The sequence below is a fragment of the Camelus bactrianus genome, chromosome 22 (assembly GCF_048773025.1).
Source record: "Camelus bactrianus isolate YW-2024 breed Bactrian camel chromosome 22, ASM4877302v1, whole genome shotgun sequence".
Taxonomy (NCBI): domain Eukaryota; kingdom Metazoa; phylum Chordata; class Mammalia; order Artiodactyla; family Camelidae; genus Camelus; species Camelus bactrianus.
The window spans coordinates 7,075,956-7,101,756 of record NC_133560.1 but is presented as its reverse complement, the minus strand read 5'-3'; the positions used below and the strand labels follow the sequence as shown (position 1 = coordinate 7,101,756).

At 55.8% G+C, this 25,801-nt stretch overlaps 1 protein-coding gene across 1 annotated transcript in view; it reads right to left on the bottom strand.

Moving 5' to 3' along the window:
- The window catches only part of COL23A1 (collagen type XXIII alpha 1 chain), a 301,705-nt gene that overhangs the window by 20,418 nt on the left and 255,486 nt on the right, over positions 1-25,801 (bottom strand). Inside the window, exons 6-8 of the mRNA XM_074350158.1 lie at positions 5,422-5,448; positions 4,037-4,063; positions 2,805-2,831 (exon numbers count right to left, since the gene is read on the bottom strand). Of these exons, the coding sequence (XP_074206259.1) occupies positions 2,805-2,831; positions 4,037-4,063; positions 5,422-5,448 (81 nt within the window). The remainder of the gene's footprint in view (positions 1-2,804; positions 2,832-4,036; positions 4,064-5,421; positions 5,449-25,801) is intronic.

Below are 25,801 nucleotides of genomic sequence, written 5' to 3'. Positions count from 1 at the left end.
CAAAAACCCATGCATGGATGTCCACAGCGGCTTTATTCATAATAGCCCCCCAAACTGGAAACAATTCAAGTGTCCTTCAGTGGTGAATGGTCAACCAGCTGGGCTACATCCATATCACGGAACACAGCTCAGCCAGAAATAAAAGGAAAAAAGCGTTGACACATGCAGCAACCTGGATGCATCTCGAGACAATTATGCTGAGGGAAGAAAGCGGGTCTCAAAAGGTTCCATACCGGATGACTTCATCTACACAAGAGTCCCAGAGTGCGAATTTCGTAGCGATGGAGCACAGCTTAGCGGTGGCCAGGGGTCACGGAGCGGGGCAGGGAGGGAGGGGACTGTAGCTATAAAAGGGCAGCAGGAGGGGTCTGCGTGTGGTGGTGGCAAGAATCTCGAGGTGTAAAATTGCATGGAACTAAGTAGACACGCAAATGGGTGAAATAGGTGAAACTGGAAGCAGGCTGTTGGATCACATCAATGTCAGTTTCCTGGACGTGAGATTGCACTACCGAGCTGCAAGATGTTGCCCCGGGGGGAGCCTGGGTGAAGGGTACATGGAGTGTTATTTATTACAACTGCATGTGAGTCTATGATTATCTCAAAAAAAGGGATGGTCGGTGGGGGGTACCCAAAGGGCCACACAGTCTCTCATGCAGCACAGAATCCCTGACCCTCGGGCCACGTTAGTACTGGCTCAGACCTCAGGCAGCCAGAGCCCTCACCTTGTGGCCCCACCCACAAGGGGAGATCACAGTGCCACTCACACTTCCCGTTGCCCCAGGGGTGCCCACCCAGCACGGGCACAGGAATGGGGTATGCCTGGCTCTCAGTGCCAGCGGCTCCCAACCTTCCTGTCACCAAGAAAGGAAGGAGCCTTTTGCAGATCAGGACCATGCTCTGTGCCCAGCGCGGACGGGCGAGGCCTCCTGGAGGTTAACTCGCCCGCCCCTGTGACCAGCTGGCCGGGCACTGCTACTGTCCCATTTTACAGATGGAGCGGCCGGGGCTCTGAGAGGGTAGTCATTTCCTCATGACTACAGAGCTTGGAAAGGGAGCGGCTCCTCTGGCCACGGAGGCAAGTGGTCTCTTTTAGACACTTTTTTTCATCCATGGGCCCCGTGATAAGAGAACTTGCCTCTCTGGACAACTGCCCCTAAGACATAGCTTGTTTTCCCAATTAAAAAATTAACAGAAGCGCTCAGTGTCCACCGCGTGTATCTTCCGATCAGTCTGACTCAGCCAGTGTCCTGACCGAGAGGATAGAACTCCAGCCAAAAGTAAAGAGAACTGGGTTTGGTTCAGTCACCCAGCCGGTATGGCGTGGGTGGTGGGTAATTCCTGTCTCATTTTACACCGTATCAGATACCCTACCCACTGCTGCTCCTTTGGGAACCACTGGCCTGGCCTCTCCTTATCAAAGCAGAAGATGGGTGTGGATACTTGAGCAGGTCCCAGAGGGTCTTCCCCTGAGTTCCTCGGGGGCGAGGCGGGCCAGCCTCCTCCTCCTCTCCCCGCCGGGACTGGCTGGCTGAGGTCTCGCCCTGGGAAGGCGGGGTGAGTCGCGGGGAGCACGCACACCAGGAGCCGGGACCCGCCACTCGGCCAGTCTACCTTGAGGACGTGGCGACCGTACACGTGATGGTCTCTACTTATAAAGCCCGGGTTGAGCCTCGGGAAAACCATCTGGTCAGCAAACAGGTGTGTGGTAAGAAAGGCAGGAGGGTGATTTAGAAACCACCAGGCTACTTTACGGAGGCAAAGCCACTTAGCCCAGCCTGGGGAGAGGCAGCTTGGTCACTGGAGGACCACGTATTCCAGGGACGGCTGCCGTGCTTGGTTCCACCCCACCGGCTCCTCTGCAGGGACCCTGCAGTCTTCAAGAGCCAGAGTCTGTCTCCACCCTCCTGACTCCGAGTGGGCCCTGTGACTGGTGTGACGGGCAGAATGCAGTGGACGTGAGGCTGTGTCTGTTTCGGAGACAGCTCTTAACCAGCCTGGCGGTTCCGGCCTCCTGCCTCTTGGAATGCTGCCCTCTGGGACATCCCTTTGGGAACCCCCTGCCAGGATGAGAGAGGCCCGAGGCGCCCAGAGACCCACGTGTGGGCACCCCCAGCTGAGCTCTCACCAACAGCTGCATCAATTACCAAGACCGGCTTTGTGGCTCCACCGCAGGGGTTCTCCACGCTGCTTCAGCCTCCATCGAGGAGACCCCTGGCTCGGCACAAGGCAATTCTGGGTCCCTGGGCCCAGGGGGCAGAGACTCTGATCTGTTTGCACTCGGGGTGCTGGGTGCCCACTGTCATGACTGCCACACATCTTTACCTCGGTAGCTTGGAGTAAGGGCTGTCACCCCCACTCCCAGTGGGAGAAACCGAGTCTTACGAGGAAGTGACTCATTCCAGGTCACTTGGCTGGTAAGTGGCAGAGCTGAACTCTGGGCTCAGGGCTGCTGGCTCCAACCACAGTCTCCCCTCTTCCTGGGGCCAGTGCCCTCAAGAGGGTCAGTCTCCAGCCTGGGCTGGGCCAGCCCCACTGTCTGCCCATCTACGGTGATGAGGGTGACTGGGATGTCTGCCAGAGACCCTCCTCTTTGCAGGGGACAGCAGCCTCGGCCAAATCAAGGTGCCTGGGGCCTTCACTTTCATTTAAATGAAAACGGGCAGCGAGACAGACCACAGCGGGGAGTGGGGAGGCTGGGCACCTCTTTCTGTGATAAGCATAGGGACCCAGAAGAAACACTAGGTATGCCTTATAATGATATAAAACAAACCACGCGGGGTGGGAGGAGGGTGCTCAGTTCTCACCCGGGGGCCGAAGTCTCCTGGTGCACCCTAGGGACAAAAAACAGGGAAACCCATTACGGCCATTTGTATTACTTCCTCACATGTATGGAACATGAAGCTCAGTGCTTCACGTTCACGGCCTCACTGCATTCCAATAAAAACAGCACACAGGCTCTATATCATCTCCATTTCCAATGAGGAAACTGAGGCACAGAGAAGCTAAGTAAGTTGCCCAAGGCCACAGAGCTAGCAGGTCCAGGGCTGGGAGCCGGGTGGTCTGTTATCTGTTGCCAGCCCCCAGACACAGCGGAGCAGAAGAGTGAGGGATGGTAACTGATGCACAGTTTTAAGTCGCCAAGTTTTGGGGCAGTATGTTATATAGCAATAGATGCCAAGTTTCTCTCTGGTTTCAACGCCCCTGCCTTAATCATTTCTATGACTTGGTGGCATTAGCCAGACGGGCGGGAAGGTGACCACTGCCGGCCAGCAGCACGAGTGTCTCATCATCTACGAAGTACCCTCAGACCACGACCTCGTGCAGTTTTTCCCATGTGACGCTGCTTCTGCCTTACAGAAGGAGACACTGAGGCCCACAGAGCTGGGCAACTTTCTGAAGGCCACACAGTTGATGGGGGAGCCGGAATGCAAACCCGAGGCTCTGAACACCGGATCCTGTGTTGTGCTCAGCCCTGATGGTGGAGTGGAACCCTGGCCGTACTGACCTACAAGTGCCTGACCTCTGACCTATGAGGGCCACATCGCAGTCGGGGTTGGGGGTGGCCCAGCCCAGCCATGCCCTGCCATGCCTCAGAAGTGCCCGTGGGTCCTGCCACACCCAGGACTGCAAAGACCGCAGGGCCAGCTCTCTCAGTCTTTCCTTGGAGAGGTTCCTCATAAAGAAAGGTATCAGTGGTCCCTGTTCAACCCCTGGGCTTTCCTGGCACCCTCCCTGTTTCAGGATTGATTCTTTTGGAAACCCGTCATTCTGGGTAGACTGTGCTTTGAGTTTTGTTACACTCCGGTGCCAGGAGAACTCAGATCCAACCCTCCAAGTACTTTAAATTGTCAAATGTAAGCTTTGTAACCACTTTAGGAGGGAGGCACGACTAGCCCCACTTTACAGATGGGGAAACTGAGGCTCCAGGAGGGGATGTGAGTTGCCCAAGGCCACACTCTGGAACCGGGGTTTGGAGGCAGGTTTCTGGCCTCCTTGATCAGCTTACTGTGTCTGGATAGCCACCAGCATCGCTTACCTTTTCCCCTTTGGGGCCTGGAAGTCCCTGGAGAAGGAAGGTAAAGACAGAAGAGGAGTGAGTGAGGAGGACGAGGCTGGCCCCCCTTCTCGCTTCCCCGAGGCTGTGAGGGCAGAAGGGCCTGTGAGGCTGAGTAGAGCCGTGGGCGGCCGACTGAAAAAACACACGCGCCTGTTAGCCCTTAGGAGGGGTGCTCTGCTGACCCCAAGAAAGCTCTGCACCTCCATCCTCACCACGAGGGAGACGGGGCCAGGGCAGTCACTGGCGTCCTCTCTGGACAGGGGCACATGTGCTAGTCATTCCCCCAAGAGAACAGAGCCCTCTCTGCTCAGCACCCGCGATGCCCAGGTGCCAGTGGGGAGGTCACCCCCCTCGGAGCCTGGCGGGGTGTGAATGCGGGGCTGGCTCCCTGCAGGCCACAGTGGCTGCCATCTCTCTCTGGCTGCAGGGAAATGTGTCTCTTTCAGTCTTGCCAAGTTACCAGGATTTCTAGGGAAGAGGATCAGGCCAAAAGGCACCGACTGTGGAGCTCAGAGACCCCAGGATGGGGCCAGGCTGGGGTGGGACAGCTTGGCGTTCACACTCTTGGTCAGGGACTGACCTGATCACTGGCCTCCATCCCAAACCATCCATGTGTCCCTTCAGCTAGTAATGGAGTCGCTCACCCATTCATTCAACAACTCATCCATTTAGGGAGTTGGTAATTTTCTTCCATCTTTACTAATGCACACGTCATTCAGCTCTTCAGTCACTTGTCCATTCACTCATTTCTTCACTCATTTGTCTGCTCAACCTTCGTGCATTTGATCATCCACTAACTCATCTACTTTTCCATGCATCCTACTGTCTGTACAGTTACTGATTCATTAACTCACTTGACTGTCCATCCATCCATCCATCCATCCATCTCCAATCGTTAATTTTATTATGCTGTCTCTCTGTGCGTCTCATTCATTCTGCTGAGGATGGCCGTGGACCACACGCTCCTGGCCCAGGTGCTGAGAACTCTTCAGCCTGACGCCCACCATCTAACTCCTGAGACTGAATGGAGGGACGCGTCATGCCTGGGGCCTGCTAGGAGGGGCTCGTACGTTTTGAGGGCTGACTGGGCACCAGGGACAGTGCTGTCCACAGTTCTCTGCATCCCGGCCTCCCTGTGGGGAGAGTTAATATGCCTCAGGCTCAGGAGCTGAAGAGGCCTCCCCAAGGTCGCACAAGCAGCAGGTGGTGGAGCTGGATTTGAACTCAAGTCTGATGGTCAAATAGCTTCTCTCTGTGCTCAACCAGGTTCTCAGTGGCTCATCTCTCTGGCGTCCACGGTCATTTCCAACCCTAGGGGCAGGACCCCACCCCAGGACCACCAAACCTGCCCTGCTATCACTTACGGGTTTGCCATCCAGACCCAGTGGCCCCTGGAAAATGAGAGAGAAAGAGCAGAGGTTACACAAGGGGAAGGCATTCCTTCTGTGTTTTATGACCCAGAGGCACTACTGAGTGACAAGAGACCAAAGCCTGCCCTGAGCCCGTGGTCTGGGCGCATCTCACATGGACGCAGGGTGGGGGGCATCTCTGTGCTGTTTGTTGCCCAGAACCCCCTCTCTGATAACACAGCCTATTTCTTCTCTAAAGCCACCCTCATCCACCCCGCAGGGCTTGGGCGCCTGACCACACTCCCTCGGCCACGGTGAGCCGGCCAGGGGTGAGTGCTGTGCCGGGGGCTGTGAAGGGTGCAGCTTCAGAAGAAAGAGGGCCCCTTTCTCCTGACGGGGCTAAGCCTGGAGCTCCTAGGGGCACCGCATGGCTTGAGAAAGAGCCAGCAGAGGAAGGCAGGGCTGAGAGGCAGAGAGAAAGGCAGGCGAAGGGCTTGAAGCTGAAACTACCCCTGCACACTTCTGGTTTGTCAGCAAATACATTTTTTTCCTTAAGCCAGTTTGAGTTGAGTTTCTGTCACTTGTAACTTGTTAGGGGCTGAATGTGTCCCCTCAGATTCATGTGTTGAAAGCTAACCCCCGATGTGATGATGTGTGGAGGTGGGGCTTCTGGGAGGTGATGAGGTCATGAGGGTGGGGCCCTTGTGAATGAGATTAGTGCCCTCATAAAACAGACCTCAGAGGGCTCTCTAGCTCGCTCTCTGTGTGAGGACACAGTGAGAAGTCAGCCGTCTGCAACCCTGGAAGAGGGTTCTCACCAGGACTCAACCACACTCTCCTCAATCTCAGACCTCCAGCCTCCAGACGGTGGAGAGAGATTTCTGTGGTTAATAAGCCACAACAATACTTTCTTAGAGTGGCCTGAACTGACTAAGACATAACTGGAACAATCCTGAAAGCTCCTTTGGCTTCCAGCATCGCTGTGGCCTTTGCAGGCAAAAGCCAAGGCTGACAGAAGCCAAATAACACAAGCGTGGGTCCAGAGAGCTGGGGTCTCTGTGGTGTCTATTGATGGCCAGTTACCACTGCACAGCAGCCCCTACTGGGCCCCTCTACCTGTCCACCCATCTAACAAAGCCTTGCTGAGCTCCACCTCCTTCTGGGGTCTGGAGGAATCCAACAGGGGGGCCATGGACTGGGTCCATCTGGTCTATGCCAACCCTTGTCCTGCCCCCCACCACTGCCCCCTCATCCCCACATGCACTTCACTCTTGACCTCAGCAAATGTCCTCGGCAGCTCTACTTTCCTGAGCTTTTGCACACACTGCCTGCCTGCCTGGCACACCCTCCTTGCATTTGGACGCCATCTTCAGCTCCATTACCTCCTCTTCCACAAACCCTTCCAGGCTCCTCCATTTCCCAGAGGCAGGCTGTCTGTCCCCGCCCCCAGCACATTTCCTAACTGTCACGTGTGACACAGTGTATTGTTCACGTGTGGTCTACATGAATCTTCCAGGAGACCTAGGGAAGGGTCTGATTCCTGCGCCTCCAGGGCCCGAAGGAGACCTGGCACAGAGCGTGTGCCAGGAAATGAGTGCTGGGTCAGGCCAAGGGAAGGCAGCCAGGAAGATGAACTGTGCACACATACATATCATACGACATGGAAAGTGAAGAGAGGGGACAGACGAGGGGATCTGCAGGACGAGGGCCTGTCCAGCTTTGGGAGGGGCTGGAAAAGATGAGGGAGCACTACCCTGAGGAAGTAACATCTGCGGATGTGTCATGGGGAGGGCACGATGGGCAGAGAGAACAGCCCAGCAAAGGCAGGGAGGAGGGAGTGTGCAGGGGGCCTGCCGGCAGAGGGGCAGTTTGGCCTCAGCATCAACCCCCAACCCTGGTCTCACAACCGTGCACAGTTTGTCCCTGCGGTTCCACTGCTATGGCTGCACCCCTGGCCCAGCGTCAGGGTCCTCTGTGGCCAGGGGCCAGCGGTAGTTAGATGACCCATGTGTCTGGTCTCCTCAAGCTCTGAGACTTCTTTCCCATTTTCACGCCTTTGCATGGGCTGTTCCCTCTGCTTGGAATGTCATTCCCTGCCTCCTCCAACCAGTGAGAGTGACTCATTCTCGGAGACACACTCCGGCTCCAAGAAGCTTTTCTTGGCCCCTGGTTGAGGCGGTCTCTTCTTCCACAGTCCTGGACACAACCTAGGAACTGGCGAGCCTGCCCTCTGGGTCCAGCAGCAAATGGCCAATTTTCCTGGCTGGATCTCCAGGCTGTCTGGCAGACAGCCATCTGCCGATTCCCCAGATGCCATGAGGGCGGCCGCTCCTTGGTGCCCTCGCAAACGGCCTCACTCCAGGCAGGAAACCACAGAAATTCTGAAAATTGGTCCCTTAAGTGCTTCTGGCCACCCACTTCACAGTTGGCCAAGGGTCTGGAGGTCAGGGTGATGGCCTGGGGGCAGCTGGGGTCCCAGGAGAGGTGGGGGCAGGGCCATTTCAAGGTCTTGGGGGTCCAGGCCCTGGGGGGGTCACGGTCACAGGTGCATTCTGTCCCTGTCATCTGCGACTCACCAGGAGCTGCCCGAGCTCCACCCCTCATGCTCAGGCCCTGCTAAGCCTCCTCAGGGCCACGCCCCTCTGGGCATCTCTACCTTGGACCCCTCACCTGGGCCCAGCCCTCTCAGCTGCCACAACACACAGAACCCAGTCCCATCCTGGGGGCTGTTGGTGGCCCCCTCTACTGAATCACAACAGAAGCCCTGCATAAGGCAGGTGTTATCATCCCCGTCTTATAGGGGAGGAAACTGAGGCCCAGTGAGGGAAGACCTTGCCCCACATGCAGCCAGAAGAGGAGGAGGCTGGAGCCCGGACGGCAGACGGCAGGCACTTCAGTTCTGTGTCCTCTCTGCACTCAGGCCCCTGCAGCGGTCTCACCTGGCCCTTGGCCACTCTCTCCCCTCTAGTCCCCCTTCACATGCCTCAGAGTTCAAACCTTCCCTGCTCCATGCCATTGCCCACTGGATCGCGCCTGCCCACGGCACTCCCCCGTTACCTTGTCCAGCGTGGCTGCCACCACAGACTCTGTGACCAGGCCCTGCATGTGTCTGTATTTCCTGCTGACCTGAGCCCAAACACAGTGCAAACTCTGCCCCTCTCTAATCTGCATGGATTAAAAAAGCCGTGATGGGGGGAAGGGTATAGCTCAGTGGTAGAGCGCGTGCTTAGCATGCTCTGGGTCCTGGCTTCAATCCCCAGTATCTCCATTAAAAAAAAAAAAAGTTAAGGAAAAAAAGCCATAATGCAGATGGAAATGAAAAAGAGACAACGATGCAGCTTAGAAATGTATAAAACTCTTTCCTTTCCAAGAAATAACAAGTGTTGGCGAGGATGTGGAGAAAAGGGATCCTTTGTGTGCTGTTGATGGGAATGTAAATTGTGCAGCCACTATGGAAAATAGTACAGAAGTTCCTCAAATAATTAAAAACAGAACTACCATATGATCCAGCAATCCCATTTCTGGGTGTATATCCAAAGAAAATGAAAACAATAATTCAAAAAGATACCAGCAAACCCGTGTTCATTGCAGCATTGTTTATAATAACCAAGACATAGAAACAAGCTAAGTGTCCACCAATGGATAAAGAAGATATATACACATAGACACCCATATACACACAATGGAATATTATTCAGCTATAAAAAAGAATGAAATCTTGCCACTTGCAACAACATGCATGGACATCGAGGTGCATTATGTTAGGTAAAAAAGTCAGACAGAGAAAGACAAATACCGTATGGTCTCACTTACATGTGGAATCTAAAACAAAACAAAGCAAAAAGAAAAAAACCCACCAAGCTCTCATAGATACAGAGAACAGATTAGAGGTTGCCAGAGGTGGCGGGGGGCGGGGGTGACTGGGGGTGAAATGGATGAAAGGGTCAACAGGTACAACCTTCTAGTTATAAGATGAACGAGTCCTGGGGATGTATGTGCAGCCTGGTGACTAAAGGCAACAGTACTGTATTGCATATTTGAAAGTTGCTAAGAGAGTAGATCTTAAAAGTCCTCATCACAAGAGAAAAAAAAAAAAAAAAGAGACAAAGGTGCAGCTTAGAACCAAATAAAGCTCTCTTTTCTTCGTACACCAGGAGGGAGGGCACAGTGGCCTCATGGCCAAGTCACTGGCGGCAGCTGGGGATGGGAGCTGGTCTCAGGACCTGGACCGCGTGATGAGCTCAAGGCGCCCCTGACAAAGGCCAGGACACAGTTGCAGACGTGGGAGTAACCTTGCCCAATAAATGCAGTTTAGGGGAGCAAAATAAAATGTCTGGACTCAGTCCTCCATATCCGCCATGGCATCTGCCCTCACCACAGCCCTGGGAGGCAGGGGCCATGACCCCTCCTACAGAGGCAGCTGAGTCAGCGGGATTGTCCCAGGCTGAACCAGGACCCCCTCTCCATGCACTGCTCTTCTCCTGCAGCACAGGGTAGCAGGAGTGGCAGATGGCCGTCCAGGGAACCTGGGAAGAAGGCTCACAGGCTTTGCCTTCCTTCCAGGAGTCCTTGTACATCTGTCTCCCTCACTGAGCAGACCCTCCCCAGGGAAGGGTTCTCTGGACCCTCTTTCACTTTGAACCTCTAACAGAGAGAGTGCTGGTTCAGACAGACACACTTGCTGTGTGACCCTGAGAGATCCAGTCAACCTCTCTGAGCCTCAGCCTCCTTATCACCAGTTCTCCCTAGCAGGGCTGTTCGTGCCTGGGCTTCACTCCTGTTTTCCCCTAAACTCTGCCATACCCTTGGGTCCCTGCCAGCCCTTGGGATTCAGAAAGAGCTGCTCCAGTGGTCTCACTTGCATACCTGGTGCCTCCTGAGACCCTGTGCACTGTCAACCCTCACACTGTTTCCTGGACCCAAGCTGGGTTTTCCCATCTCACTTCCACTGTACAGTGTCCTGCCTCTACCTGGAGAATGCCTACTCATTCTTCAAGACCCAGTTCAAATGGCCTCTCTTTTGGGAGCCCCCCCCCAGGGAGCAGCAGCATCCGTCCAGACAGCCTGCTGCACATCTGGGTCTCCATCCTTCGGGAGAACAGTCCTATAGTTGACCTCTAGGAGGCACGTGGAGGGGTTAGACGAGGCAGCCTCTGGATTCAGACACACCTAGGATCAAATCCTGGCTTACCCAAGTACCAGCTGGTGACCCTGGGCCTTGTCATCTGTAACAGGGAGATGGGCCTCCTTGCCTTGTTATGTTCACTCAGTGAAACATACAAACTTCAGGAGACAAAGTAAGCGCCACCCACATGCCCCCAGTTCTTCCACCAGAAGTGGGTGGGGGAGTGCTGACACCAGCATTTTCAGATAGCAGTCCACACCACAGAAGCACATGCAGATCCCTGCCTTTCTTATTTTCAAAGCCCTGTATGGGCTGAACAATACACATCTGCGGGTCCATCTGCCCATGGGTTGTGGGAGAATCTCGTCCCTGTGACGCACATCATAGTCAGCCCTCCTCACTCTGGGTTCCACGAAGGTCCCACCATGCACGTGAGATTCTGAGCATCATTTCCACAACCCTCCCGGGACCAACACCTGTAGTCTCTCCCAGACACTGCCCTGGAGAACTTTCTAGAATGCAAATCTGACCACACTGCTCTCCAGCTTGAGCCCCTCTGAGGAGCCTCACTCCTGAAGGATGACGTCCAGACCCCCTGGCCTGGTGCCCCAGGCGGGTCACTGTCCTGATTCAGTCCCTCCCAGGGCTGGGCTGCTCTGGTCCGTCACTGAGTCCCCAGGCCCAGTTCTAGTTGACGCGAGCACGCAGAGCAGTAGGTGCCGCTGTAGAAGGGAGCCCGGGATGTTCCCTTGGCTTTGAGCCCAGAGGGAGAACCTCAGTGCCACCAGCTCTCTCTAAATGCGCTCTGACGGCCAGACCTCAGATGCTCCCTCCTGAGCATGATCGTGGGCCCCCTGCCTCCTGGGCGGGGTGCTCCCCTCTGCCAACTCTGAGATTGTCCCTGGTGGGTCATCGACGGTGCAGCCTTGGTCCCCAAGGCCTCTTTCTGGTCTGTGAGAAGCCCCAGAAGCGGCAGGAAACCCACTTCGCACCTAGGGCCCTACCTGACTTTGGGATCACAGAGCTCTCGGCTCCCAGGACTTGGAGTTTTGAAGAAGTGACTAAAGCTTGTAGTTTCTGAATAAAGGCAGAGGGCATGTTAAGAGCAGCGATCTGGGAGACGCCGACTGCGGGGCTGAAGGAGAGTCATCTCCGATTCCCCAGGAACCCAAGATTGGAGCTGTGCATGGTTGGATGTGATGCCAATAACGTTCCCCTGGCAAACACAGAGCCCCAAGGTGTAAGTATTTAGAGAGCAGAGGGTGCTGACCTGGCCTCGGGGAAGGAGCCAGCCCACAGCCATGGCCTTGGGATATGGAGGTGGCTCTGGGCTCATCTCTGATGACACCGAGGTAAGAAGGCTGTGCCCAGGCCCCTGAGTTCTCTGTCTGAGGCAACAGCTGACCCTTGGAGAGGCTGCTGGTTTACCCGTGGTCACTGGGAGTCACTGAGGAGGGGACTCGCAGAGGGGGTGGGGCAGGGGAAAGAAACAGCCTGGCATTGGAGTCACACGGACATGCCCAGCTTGGGGGCACGGTTTTGATCCGTCTTATCCTGCGGGAGGCTGGGCTCTGGTCTGTGAACCCTAGAGGGAGGGTCCTGCCCGCAGTTACTCTATGTAATGCCTTTCCAAACCATTGTCCATGGAACACTGTCCTACAGTGTGTTAACAGGCTCGCCTGGGGAAGGGAGTTCCACAGCCAAGTAAGTTTCAGAAGGGCTGGCTTACACCCTGTGCAAGACTTGCCTGAGCCATCATTTTGCCTGTGGCTCTCCAGGAGGGCAAGGCTCCCAGCCGCACTGGGCCCCTTGTCTCAGGGCCTGGCTGAGTCTTAGCAAAACAGCTACTCTGGCTGAGTGACCATCTATGAAGCAGGCATTTCCATGGGTGGAGGGAGGCCCAAGCCTGGCTCTGGGTGCTCAGAGAGGAGGAGAAACAGCCTGGGGAAGGGCCAGGGGCTGGTCAGAGAGAGCCAAGGACAAACCTGGATTGAGGGGAGCAGTCAGGCTTGGACCAAGGCAGGAGAGTGTCCAGGCTGAGTGTCCCAGCTGATAACAAGCTGGTTTGGAGCAGGATGGAGCCGTTTTGGGGAGCCGGGCCATCTGGAAGAGCAGAGCCCCAGACTGGGTGGAGGCATGGCCTTGGTGGCAGAGGGTCTTGTCCCATCAAGGCAGCCCTCCGTTTCCCCGAGCATCAGCTGCTCCAGCTGCTTGTCTCCCTGCACCTCCCACCAGAAGAGTGGAAGGAAGGACACCAGGCAGCCCACGAGGCAGCTTCATGGAGTGAAGGCAGGCCTTGGGCCTTGCCTGGGCTCCAGTCCCCTCTCTGAGCCACAGCTTCCACACACCGGGTATCCTGAGGGTCAGACGCCCCAGCACTGTGCCCAGAGGCGCTCGGTTCCTGCAGGCTCCCTCCCCTGCCTGATCAAAGCCATGGAATTCACCAGAGGTTTTCAACGCCTTCTGCCCTCCTTGAAGCCCCACAGCTGTTTACAAGCCTGAGTTCTGCTTTGAATCACTCCTTCCCAGTGCAGATCGGCGGAGCTCCAGGGCGTGTGGGAGTAAACAAAGCCCTGCACAGCGTGAAGGGCAGGCCAGGTGGAGGGAGAGCCCCCCTCACCCGCCCCCCGCCCCCTGCCGTGCTGACCCAGCCCTTGGCCTCACGCAGGGTCCCGAGCAGCCCAGAGACTCGGCTGCCTCACCTGTAAAACAGCGATCAGGCCATTCTATCAAATGACGAGTTCAACATGGGTCCCTGCTCGGTCCCCTCTGTCTCCTCCCCCAGGCCAACCCCAGACGTGCGACCCTGCTGGCCAGCGCACAGCACACGCCAGAGGCGAGCCGCGCTGAGAGGGACTTCCGAGCAGCAGGCGGTGGGACTCCCCGCTGGACCACCGCCGGCATCTCTTACCTTTGTGGGTTTGCTCCCTCCTTCCCTCCCCACCGTTGAGTATTTCCTAAGCAGCATTTCGAGAGAGTCATCTTTTGAGAAATATTAACCAGAATGGCAAAGCAGGGGAGGTTTCTCGGGGAAGTAAATTGGGGCCCGTGGAGTATGGTGACGTCATCCCTGGAGCTTTTCAATGTCCACCAGGGAAGAAGCCTCCAAGGGACCGTCCCCTCTGTCCCCTCCGCGCGGGGCTGGCTCTGCCCCTCCCTGTTAGCTGTGGCTCAAGCCTCCCACAATTGGCGAGAATATCCGTTGAACTGAACGAAATCAATACACTGGCCGTGTTTGGGTGATGACAGGAGTCAACGCTCAGACCGGCCGGAGCTGGGTGACTGTCTTGCTTTCTGGAAGTAATTAATGCTGATGGCCCCCGTTGGGGAATGGAGGCCTCAAAATGCACGAGGCCGGGACCCCGTGGATGAGGGGGCTTACCAGGATTATCAGTCCAGGGCCCAGTAATTATGGCCCAGATGTTGACAATTCATCAAATTACAAGGCTCTGGGGGGCCGGGGTCCCAGCCTGGGTCGTGTACATTCCTGCGTGAAGGCTCTCTCATTACGCTGCCCCATGGGCAAGGGGGTGGGTGGGCAGCCCCCCAGGGCAGGTCAGCACCATGTGGTTCTGGTTTCTCAGGCCAGGCCGTTTGCACACATGTGGGCCACAGCGAGACTGCTCCGGCTGAGCAATTTCCCAGACTCGAATTCCCCCCAAGGGTAAGGGAAGAAAGGACCCCCACTTCTTATGTCCAGCCTGGCTGCAGCAGGGGCCTTGGTGGTGGCACATGACTCCTCCTGGGGAGCCCCTCCTCTGGATCTGGGGCTCCCTGTAGAGTGGGCCCTGCGGTCACAGCCAGCTGTGGGGGGGTTCTGTGCAGGCGGGGAGGCCTGCCCTGCCCTGCCCTGCCCTGCCCTGACTCCTCGGCCCGCCCCCGCTGCCCCCTCCCACTCCACGTCTGTACAGCAAAGGGCTGGGCCAGGGCGGGGCTGGCCGGGAGCCAGGCTTGGTTTGGTTTGGTCCACGCAGTTTAAAAACAAAACAAAACAAAACTGAAAAACCAAAACTAACCGAATGAGTTTGCGTCATTTAAAAACTGTGATGTTTCACATAAACATCTGGAGTACGGACTTTCTGTGAAAAACTGCAGATCTCACACTTGGGGGCCACGGCTCCTTTAGCACCGCCCCCAGCCACAGGCTCCACCCTACCCTGTGGCCTCACACCTGGCCCCGCTGCCCCATTGAGGCCACCTGCCAGCTCTGGAGGGGGCATCTAGGTTTGTAACCCTTGGCCAAGAAAATATCTGGATCTCTTTGAGCTCTGCAACTCTGTGAGGCCAGCTGGCTTCTATTCTGCGGGGAGGGCATGCTCGGTGACTCCCCTGCGTGCGCTGGAAGCAATCGCCCGTGTGTCCTTATACATCATGGCTAGAAGAGGTGGTGCCATGCCTTTGAACCGATCCCCAAATACCTGCTTCAGTTACACACTGGCCTGTTACATGATGACCCTGTCAGGTATCAGGAGAAATTGTTCCTGGGTGGGTGGGGTGAAGGGGAGTAACCGGCCTGACTCCCACTGGGTGTGGGAGGATGGAAGGTGGATCCGTGAGTCGGACTTGTCTGCCTGAGAGCTGCCTCTGGCCCGGCGTCTCCAGCTCAGCCAGGTGGGGCTGGTCTGATGGAAGGCGAAAGAAAGAGCAGACAGGCTGGGGCACCCATCTTGGTGGCGGCCTCCGCTGGGGTGAAAATCTAGCAGGATGGACCAGAGGGGTGACCATCCCAGTGTGGCTGGAACCACGCGCCTTGCAGCAGACATGGAGGCACTCTGCAGGGACCCCTGATGCCCCGGGCTGTACACCTGATCTGCCCTCTGGCCTTCAGCCTCAGTCTGCAGGGCCGCTTCCCTGCTTCCTCCCAGCCTCACTCACGTTTGAATCTCTAGCCTCTCTGAAACCCTGGGCTTTGGTGTGGGCCCTCTTTGGTTTCCTTGGATGACACAATTGTCACCCACTCGTAATGGATTGGTTGGAATCTTTAAGAATCCAAAGACTTTGTATAGAATTTGTGTTTCCAGTTTTTCTTGACATGTTGGAAGATGTGCTAATGGTCCACCTGCCTGGGCGGAGCTGCGGCGCCACCTTTAGATGGGGCACGTGCCCCCCTAGTTCAGCCCAAGCTCAACTGTTTCCTCCGCTCTCCTGCACCCAGCCAGCCCCCTATTTCCTCACCTGGCTTGTGGGGTATCAGGGAGCTTGTGAGCCTGCAATTCTAGCTCTGAACCATCTCTCCAAACCATGTCCAAGTCCAGTCCCCCACCCACCCCTGCCTAGGAGTTGGCCTCTCTCCTGGACCAGCCTCCACCAGCCTCCCTGCCTCCAGTCTCCACATACCCATCCTTCCTACCCAGCGAGGAGAGCAGGGGTTGCCCTGACTGCCACGGCCCTACCCTGAAGACCTTGGAGCGAGCTGCTTAACTTCTCTGGAGCCTGCTTCCTCCTCTGGAAAGTGAGCATGGTGTGGATGGAATGGCTCCAGCGTGGAGGTTGGCACCTGGGGATTGAATGAGTGTGACTGTAATGCGCTGCGCCAGTTTAGGGGTAAGAATCCAGGAAATGGTGAGGAGCTCAAAGACACACACCTTTACCTTCTCATCTGGACATCACTGACCCTGAGCACGGCCCTGTCAGTCAAGAACCGTTATTACCTCCACTTCACAGATGATGAAATGGAAGCTTGGAGAGGCCAGGCATGGCCAGCTTGGCTTGGGACCCCAGCTTGAATCTTGTGCCTAAACCCCGCACCATTCCCATCTCCCCACCCCCCTCTGGCTTTAGCGGCACCTGTCACAGCCTCACCCCATCCTCAGGGCAGAGCTGCAGTGCCCCTTGGCCTGGTAGACAAGGACCCCTCCTCTGTCTCCACGGGCCTCCTTCCAGACTCACATGTCACCTCTGAGAAGCCTTCCTCAACTCCCCCTCGTCCCGCACTGAGAAAATCCTGTTACTGACCCGCTGCTCTGTCTTCCTGATGCCTCCCTCCCCGCACTGACGGATCCTGAGGCTCCAGTGTCCCCCAGAGGCCTGGCTCTGAGGGATGTCTGTGAATCTTTGACGTGCCCCCTCCCCCGGCCCCTCAAGCCGGGCTGTGCCATCCTGTCCCATTGAGGAGGCCAAAAGAGAGGCCTCGGTGGTGGAAGGACCTGCCCTTGTAGGGAAGATGACCCACTGGGGCCAGTCTCTCCCTAGACGCCCTTCCTGAAAGCCCTGGCTTGCACACCTTCAGTGACAGGGAACTCACTGCTTCCTGGGCAGCCTGATGGGTTTGCCAAGCTTTAGTTCAAGCCTGGCCCTTCCCAGGTAGGAGGCCACTGCAAGCTCCCTCCACCTTGTGGCCCTTGGAGAGGCAGCCACCTCGCTCAATGAAGCTGGGCGCTCAGGGGCCCCCCTCCTATTCCCTCACCAGCCCGGCCTGTCTTGGGTGCACCCTCTCTCTGGACATTCCCCCGGCCGCTCCCCACTTGGTCTTTTCCAACCTTGGCTCACACCTCCCTTCCTTTGGGCGGCGCCCCGACACCGCCGCAGCCTGGGCCTGGGTAACAGACACTCTGCAGCAACCTGTGTTTTCTTGGTGCTGAACTGTGATTCTCTTTCCTGGGTGTATTTCCCACTATCTGTATCCCAAATGCCAAACAAGTGCCACATGCATAGCGAGAACACAGTAAATACTTGAATGAACCAACTGTCAAGTGAACTCTTCTGTGAATCAATGTCCATTTCCTGCTGGCCCCGGTGCCTGGCCTGGGAGCACTAGGGGGCGCCCTTGACCTGCTGAGGGCGCCAGTGGACCCCTGCCCTGGGCCACAGCCTGGGCGCCGGGCACTGGACACTGGCCAGAGAGGGGCCTTCACCCCAAGGCTCTTCCTGCTGGGGTGGCTGGCTGTCACAGGACCTGCCACCCACTGAACCCAGTCTGTACACCGAGTGCCAGGGCTTTTGTCTACGGAGCCCCAAAGCCCACTCACTGCCCACCGTGTGGGCAGGACAGGGGGCCAGCCCCTGATTTCAGGAGACTCTGGGTGGTCCTGTTTCATACCCCAAATAACGGCTTTCTCTCAAGTCTGTTTACTCGGAGGCCCCGAGTCTGCCCCAGTGGCCTGGTGCAGGGCTGAGAACACGCTCTTCCTTGCCCGGACAGGGTGATTGGCTGCCTGGGGAAGTGGAAAGAGCCATCTACCCGTGTGGAAGGCACCACTCCGCAAAGATGTAGCCACAGGCACACCCGGAAAGGGCAGGACAAACCCTGCTGGCTCCCCCCGGGCTGTCCCTGCTGAGAGCCCTCCCGGGGCTGGACACGGGGAGAGGGAGCCTCCAGAGAGGCTCGTATCTGGGGCCGGGTCTCCCCGGCCACTGCCTGGAGCATGCAAACAGCTACCGAGGGTAAGTGGGCATCTGGGAACTGGGCAGAGGAGCAGCAGCTCGGCCCTCCTGCCCTTTGGCTGCCCCACATGTGACCCTCGAGGAACATGGGCCCAAGGCCTGGCCAAGGAGCACCTGTGATGGGCTTCTGAGAGACCCTGGGGAGGGAGAGAGGAAAGGCCAGCTCGGTGGCCGTTTCCCTTGGGTCTCGCTGTGGTCCCCCGAGGTTCCAATCTGGGGGCCATTAGCAGGGGCTCGGGAAATCCACTTTGATCCCATCCCCGTTCCACCCGGGATCTGGGGGACCGCAGAGCAGCTCTGCAGGGGTCCGATGAGAATGGGATGAAAATGAGACGTAGGATGTTGAAATCTAAAAACAGATGAATTGGGGATATTACAGATGAATCGTTTAACTAATTACATTTTTACAATCAAAGCTGTTTTTGAACTCCGAGAGTGCAAAAAAGCATATGAATGCGCGGTGCCCTGTGGTCTTTTTTGTTCACTTGATTAATTCCAAACAGTCTAACTGAGTTATTCATTTCAAAATTGGTCCCAGGCAGAGGCCCCGTCTCCTAGCCCACATTTCAGCTCAGAGCTTATGCTGTCCCCCGGGCCCAGGCTGTCGATGCCCCCACGACTGAGTCTGTGAGCAGCTCTTGTCTCCCCTCACCCACACCCGGGGGGGTCTCAACCAGATGGTGCCTGGGGACCTGGGTGCTGCCAAGCGTGAGGAGTTCCGGTTCTGGCCCCTCACCTGTCAGAGCCGGTCGGCAGCTCCCGCCAGCCCTCATTTGTCCAGTCTGCCCCCTTTCACTCCATTCTTTCTGGGACGTTCTTGGTTCAGCCGCCTGAAATGATTGTAGCCGCCTCCCACCTGGACCCCCTTCCTCCAGTCTCTGCCCTGCAACCAGGGAGGCCTTTCCAATTATATACATCTGGCCACACCCTTCTGGGTGGGTGGGTGGGGGGCCCACTCAGCGTCATCTTCCCACCTTTCCCTGCCCTCCCTCAGTCACTGTCCCCGGGGCACATGGGACCACATCTCTCCCTCTGCCGCTTTTATTGTGCCTGTGTTGGTGGAATATGCCTTCCCACCTTGTCCTCCTGCCAAACTCCTACTCATCCCTCAAGACACACCCCCATTGTCCTTCTATGAGGCCTCCCCTGGTCCCAAGCAGACTTAGCCTCTCCTTCCTCCGTGGGGCCCAAGGCCCTGCCGGGTGCCTGACCGCCCTACCCATGGTGCCACAAGGATCTCTATGTGGGAGGGTCTCACCGTGTGGGGTCTAGGGAGTCTTTAGGGGGAAGCCAGGCCCCGCGTGTTTGCTCTGGTGAGATCCGTAAAAGGGGCACAGCCACGCTCAGCTTCAGTTTTTCAATCCACAAAATGGACACAAATCATCATGTCCAGGGATAGGATGTCCTTTGAAACAGCGAAGGGCTGCACAGATCCGATCCCCACCGTTCTCACCCAGGCCAAGCCTGGCACTTTGCAAACGTGGACACAGAACCAGAAGGGCTGAGTGGCTGCTGCGGGCAGGGGGTGGGGAAGGGCTGGGTCATGGCTGTGGTCCCCTGGCCATGCCCTGCTTCACTCAGCTGCACCCTGACAAGGACAGGACTGGCCAGGGAAATGCAGTCGGACATTTCGTCAGAGGGGGATGTTTTTCTTCCTAATTTCTCATGATCACTATGACACGGAGTATGGCTGAGGAACAGGAAAGAGGGCGGATGGAGAAATCGACTTCTTTGTTTCAGTTAGACCTGAGTTTCTCTCCTTCTTCTTCTTCTTCTTCTTTAAGGAAAGCAGGTTTGATTGTTTGGGGGTTTTTTAGGGGGAGGTATTTATTTATTTATTTGGAGGGACTGGGGATTGAACCCAGAGCCTCTGGCATGCTAAGCATGCACTCTACCCCTGAGCTACACCCTCCCTCTCCCAGGGTTTTAATTTGATAATGGTGGGGGGCGGTGAAATGGGGAGAGAGCTCCAGCGCCAGGTCAAAATCGGGATGAGGAGGAGAAACAGAATATTCACTCCAAATATCTGTCCCTCTGGGTGGTGAGAGGAGAAAGACCCTCCTGCTGACGCCCGGCCAGTCTGTGCCCAGGCTGTTGCTGCAGCCTGCTTACTGACAGGGTGGCTGGTTTGTGAGCCTGGGTGCTAGTCTGGGCTTTGCCAGGCGGGTGGCCCTTGTGTCTCGGCCAAGTCCCATCAGCCTCTGAGCCCCGCTTCCTCCTCTGTCTAGCAGGGCTGAGATCGCCGACCCCCCCGGGGCCGTGGGGGCGTAAGCCCCCAGCAAGCACTGAGTCTGGGCGCTTGGCCCCTGGCACGTTGGAAAGGCTTCCGGGGGACGGAGCGGACAGTTCTTTCTCTGGTTCCCTCGGGAGGGGGAATCGCCCAGGCCCTGGCAAGGCAGCCTGTCTCTGGGGACGAGTGGTTTCGGTAACACAGAGCCAAGTTTCCTTGGCCTCCTGCCTGGGTCAGCCTCTCACCATGGCCCACAGGAGTCTACTCCAGGCAGTCCCGGAGACTTCCCCAGCCTCCCCTTCTACCGTTTCCAGCCCCTCGCTGGCCCACTCCAGCCGCACCAGCCTCGCATGTACCCCGGATGCACGATGCGGCTCCAGCCTCATGACCCATGCACTTCCTTTGTCCTCTGCCAGGAGCACTGATTTTCTTTCCCTCCAAGATTGCGGCATCTTTTCATCATTTAAGTCTCAGCTCAAATGTCATCTTCCCCAAGAGCCCTCTGATTATTTAATCCAAATTAGACCCACCCATCCGCCCAGCCAGACCCCTCATCACATCCCCTGCTTTCTTCTCAGTCTAGCACATTTCAGTTTGAAGCTGTCTTGTTGGTTCATTTTCTTGGTTGTTTCTCTCCTCCTCACCACAGACAAAAGCCTTGTCTCTCTTGTTTGGTGCTGGTCCAAAGGCCCAGAAAAGCCTCTGGCACAGACACAATGATTGATGGTGTTTCCACGGTGGCAAGCCCCCCGGTGGACCCCAGGGCCTCTGCACTGGTAGTCCTCGCAGGGTTTCATCATCTCGATGTGCCTCTGGCCTCACGACCTAACACTCTCCTCAGACATTCAAATACACAGAAATATTAAGCCCTGGAAGACTTACCAAAAACACATTTTCCAAAAAATGTTTGAATTGTCTTCTGAAGGTGTAAAACAAACCAGAAAGTCGCTAAAGCTCAATGTTGAGATTTCAAAAAGTCCAAAAACCAGAAAAGAGGGAAAGGTGAGGGTTTGATGTTATAAGGCAGAGATAATGAGTCTAATGTTTTCTGTGCAAAAGTCAAGGGGTAGGCAAGACTGTAGCTTGCGTGAGAGGCAAGACTTTCTGTCTCAGACAGAAGCCACAATTTGGAAAGGAAACAAGAGTTTGTGATAAGAGACCTCTAAGAAGGTCACAGTGACCCTTAGTTGTTCCTCCCTCACGATCTCATGGCAAATTGGCTGTTGGTCTCTCTCCTCCACAGCTCCCCAAAGACTGCAACTGGGTCTGATTCTCTTTGTGCTATCCTTCTGGATTTGTTGAGCAGAACCAAGCCTATTTATGAGATGGTAAAATCACTTTATAAACATAAATGCTGCTTACTACCCTCACATGCAAGAGTGATGTGCCCAGGGTTCCTGCAGGTCCCACCTTGGACTCAAAATGTTCTGAGCTCAAAATGCCCCTTGTGCTGCTGATTCCATGATGTCTACTGCCCCTGGACCAACTGAGATCTGAAAGCTCTCAAGGGCTGGTGATTTCTTCTTTCAACGCTATACCTGCAATTCCAAGTGCTATCACCAGAGGGCAGTGAGGATCACACAAACTTTATGAAAACTAGTTTATATAATCTCTGAAGACTGCACTTCCAATGAAAACATACCCTAAATTAAAACAAGATCCATCCATCCATCCGTAGATTTTTACCTTATCATACCGGCATAGATTTAAAAGTATAATACCCATGGCTGGGCAGGGCTTGGGGAAACATGTAGCATGCGTGTGCTGTTGGTGGGGATGGAAGTTAGCGCAGCATCCAGGAGGGCAATTTGGCAGCACACATCGAAAGCCTTGAACATGTGCAAACCCTTTGGGCCAGACATTCAACTTCTAGACATTTATTCTAAGGAGATAATTGTGGAAATAAGCCTAGATTTATTCCCAGGATGTTGACTACAAGGGTGAGGGATTGTCAATACAAATATTAGGACGTGGAGACGAGTTAAACAGATGACATATCTGATAAAAGACTACGTAGCTACACGAATTCTTTATGATGTCGAGAAATCTCATGCTCTGTTAAGTGAAAACCGAGGCCACAAAAAAAGATTGTCCACGGTGATCCCATTTTTAGAACAATAACTATAAAAACAAACTCACACATAAAACATTTGGGAAGAACAAACACCAAAACACTGAGAAGACTTATCTGTGGGTGGTAGGGTCATGGATGATTGTTTGTCTCCTTTTTTGTGCTTTTCTCTATTTTGGGAAGTTTTTTTTTTTTTTTTTAAATCATAAACATGCCTTTTTTGTCATCAGCAGAGAGCTATCCATGAACCCTTACAGCCCGAAGGACAGGCCGGTTGCTGCACCGGGAGGCTGCGGACAAGGTGGCCGCGGGCCCCTTTCAGCCCACAACCTGCCCCACAGATGTGCTTGGTCCCTATGCCCCTGTCCCCCCGCCACTCTGCTGGGTCCACATATGGACCTGGTTTCAGCTGGTCTCCTCAGAGGAGGGGCTGCCCTGGATTAATCCAGAACCACAACCACCCTGCCTGACTCTCTTCTTGCTTTTACTTCCTTTTAGGAAGTAACATGTTTTTAGCACAAAGGAAAGAAAAAAAAAAACACCTCCCTGAGGCCGGTCTCGAAGTTTACCAAATTGCAGAAAGAAACGGAAAAAAAAAAAAAACTTTCTCTAAAACTGACCGTTCTCAAAGCCATTTTCCTTTCCAAATGCTGCCACTGTGTGTTGGTGGCTCAGAATGATTTCCTAAGCCTGTCCGCCCTCTCCTCGGGGCTTTGAGAGGGAGAGTATCACAGGGCCGTACGTGGGCTCTGCCATAATGTCTCTCTCTTCACTCCATTTAAGCCTCCAACTCTGTAGGTGCGATCTCCCCAGGTTCCGAGGGGCCGAGGACCCTGCCCGAGACCACACAGCCAAGCCGGGATTGGACTTGGGTCAGATGGACTCCGAGCCCGTGGATGCTCAGCACACAAGGTGGAGCTGGGGGCGGTCGTCCTCACCCCGGGACGACCACGTGGAGCCGTCTGTAAGCAGACGCCGGGCTGGGCGCCAGGCCCTCCGCAGGCGGAGAGATCTGGATTTCAGCTTAAAACACATGGGTCCCATGAGCCTACAGAATTCTCTTCTAACCTCCCCCTGCCCAATTCCCTCCTGCAGGGGAAGCCAGGCAGGGTGTCACCTCTACCCTGTGAGCCCACCGAAGGGACAGACAAGGGTGCTTGGAGGCACACAGCTGGGCGAGCCAGCTGGCTTCTGGCACTGGAGGCATGAGCACCTTGAACCCAGCAGCAGGCAAGTCCAGCCCAGCCAGGAAAGATGCCTAGATCTGTGCAGAGATGGAGGTGTGCATGAAAACGAGGGCTGGTGACTTCAGGAAAGGGGGCAACTGGCCCCGGGGTAATTGTGGGTGTGATGCCAGCTTCCCCTCACCCCTCACCCAGCCCGGCCTGCTCGGGGGTGCCCAGTGATGAGGAGCTTAAGAGGCCAAGGGCACTGGCTGCTGGGACTGCCTGCAAATGGGCAGTGGGGGAGGCTTGCTGGGCCCTGACTTGCTTCCTTCCCAGAAAGCTCCCAACTCCACACCAGGTGGACATACGCCACGCGCATCCCTCCCTTGGCCTCCCCGCCTCAAGTTCACAGGGTCTCATCTCTGGTCCAGGCTGGGTGACAAAACCCTCACACACTAAACCCCAGGCTTAATTCCCCATGATGGTCCCAGTAACCTGACACTGCTTGCTGTGACCTGAACCCCAGCGCCCCTCCTCACAGGGAAGGATACATTCCTTAGCTTCACAGCTATGAGTGTGATTCAACTCCCAGCTGCTTAACGCTGCACGGGGCTCCTGCCTATCCCTCACAGACCCTGCTGGCCACCCCCAGTCTGCTCGGCCCTGGAAGGAGAGGCTCTGTGCGGGGTGGACTGGACCCCCCGGCGACTACTCTGGTGTCCCCTGCTCCTTTCCTGGGGAAAGTGATTCCTGCCATCAGCCGGCATCCTCTCTGATGCTCAGAGCCAGGGAGAAGGAACTGCGTCACCATGTGCTCAGAGGAGACGACAGTGGGGGAAGAGGGAGGACACCCACTCACCCAGCCACTGTCCACTCCCCTCTGGACACCTACCGTCAACAGGAACCTTGGGGGTGGGGTGAGTATAGCTCAGTGGTAGAGCGCGTGCTTGGCACGCACAAGGGCGTGGGTTCAGTCCCCAGTATCTCCATTAAAAAAAGAAAAAAAGAGTAACCTTGGAGTATAAAAGGTAACTAGGTAATCCCAGAAGTGGTTCTCTCAGAGAGTTTCCAGTGCTCCTGAGCTGCTGAAGTGAGTGGGTCCAAGACACAAGGCTGAAAAGTTCCAGAAAAAATCTGTGGTTCCCCAAGACTCCAGCTGCCATGTCTAGGAATGGGGGCGGGGGGAGGGCTGACTCCTCCCTAATCTGGAAAAGCTGTTGGGGAGGTGGTGGCCCCCTGCCCCACCCCGTGTGCTCCTGTGGGATGAAGATGGGTCATGGCGGGTGTCACATTTCTAACTCCATCCAGAGCAGGATGTTTCTGGTCTGAGAGGCCAGGACGCTTGCTGCTGGGGCAGCCCGAGCCCCCCAGCTGCCCGGGAGATCCCAAACTGCACTCCAGGGAGAGCCCAGACCACGCTGGGCACGAAGTACGTAAAGTGCCCCGCTAAGTCACCGCCAAGTCTTAGAGGATGAGTGTGTGATGCATTTTGTGTAGCTGTCACCTCCTCAGTCTTTTTTTTTTAAATAAATATAAAAATTTATTTTCCATTTCAGAGTTTTGTGTTGGTATGTAAAACTACTGAACTTTTTTTTTTAAATGGAGGTGCTAGGGCTGGCACCCAGGACCTCATTCATGCCAGGCATGTGCTCTACATCTGAGCTACTCTCCCTACCCCCTCAGTCTTAGTTAATCCCAACTCCAGTGCTGGGAGGGGGGCCTTGCATCACCCATTTCACAGAGCAGGACACTGAAACTCAGAGAAGGCCAGCGCCTCCCCTAGGTCACCCAGCTAGGGGGCAGCAGGTCGGAGTCCACGCCCAGGGCTGCCCTCTACAGTCGCCTGGGAAGGCGGCTCCTGCAGGGCTGGGGACACCCACCCCCCTGCCCCACCCTCCATGGCAGCCCATCCTGACCTTGGACGGAGCTGGCCACTAGAGAGGCCTCTGAATTGATCAGCCTTTCCCTCCCTGCATCCTCCTGGCCTGAGGCATGAATCTGTCCCCCAACAGGATGGTCCTCCCGTGCTCTCTGCCCCCCAGGCTCACCCCCGTGGTTCTTTCTTTATCAGGACTTCCCGAGGCTGCTGTCACAGCCTTAACCTCCCTGCAGGACTCAGCAGTGGCACAGCCACATTTCACACGGCGCTCACTCAGCCCAGGCCAGGAGCATAGATTCCAAGTATAAGCTAAATTTTTAGGTTTAAACGTAAAAGAGCTGAGAAGTAAGGACACCACAAAGGCCAAACTGGAGCCAACCAGTCTCTGGTCCCCAAGTAGTGACAGGACACGATGGTCTGGGACAAGGAGTCTCCTGCCCACTGGAAGAGGTCGGCCGCCATGCCAGCAGGAGGGCACTGCACAGCCAAGGCTGGACCTGGCTCAGGGCAGACACACTGGCCAGGAAGAGCGGTGTTGGAT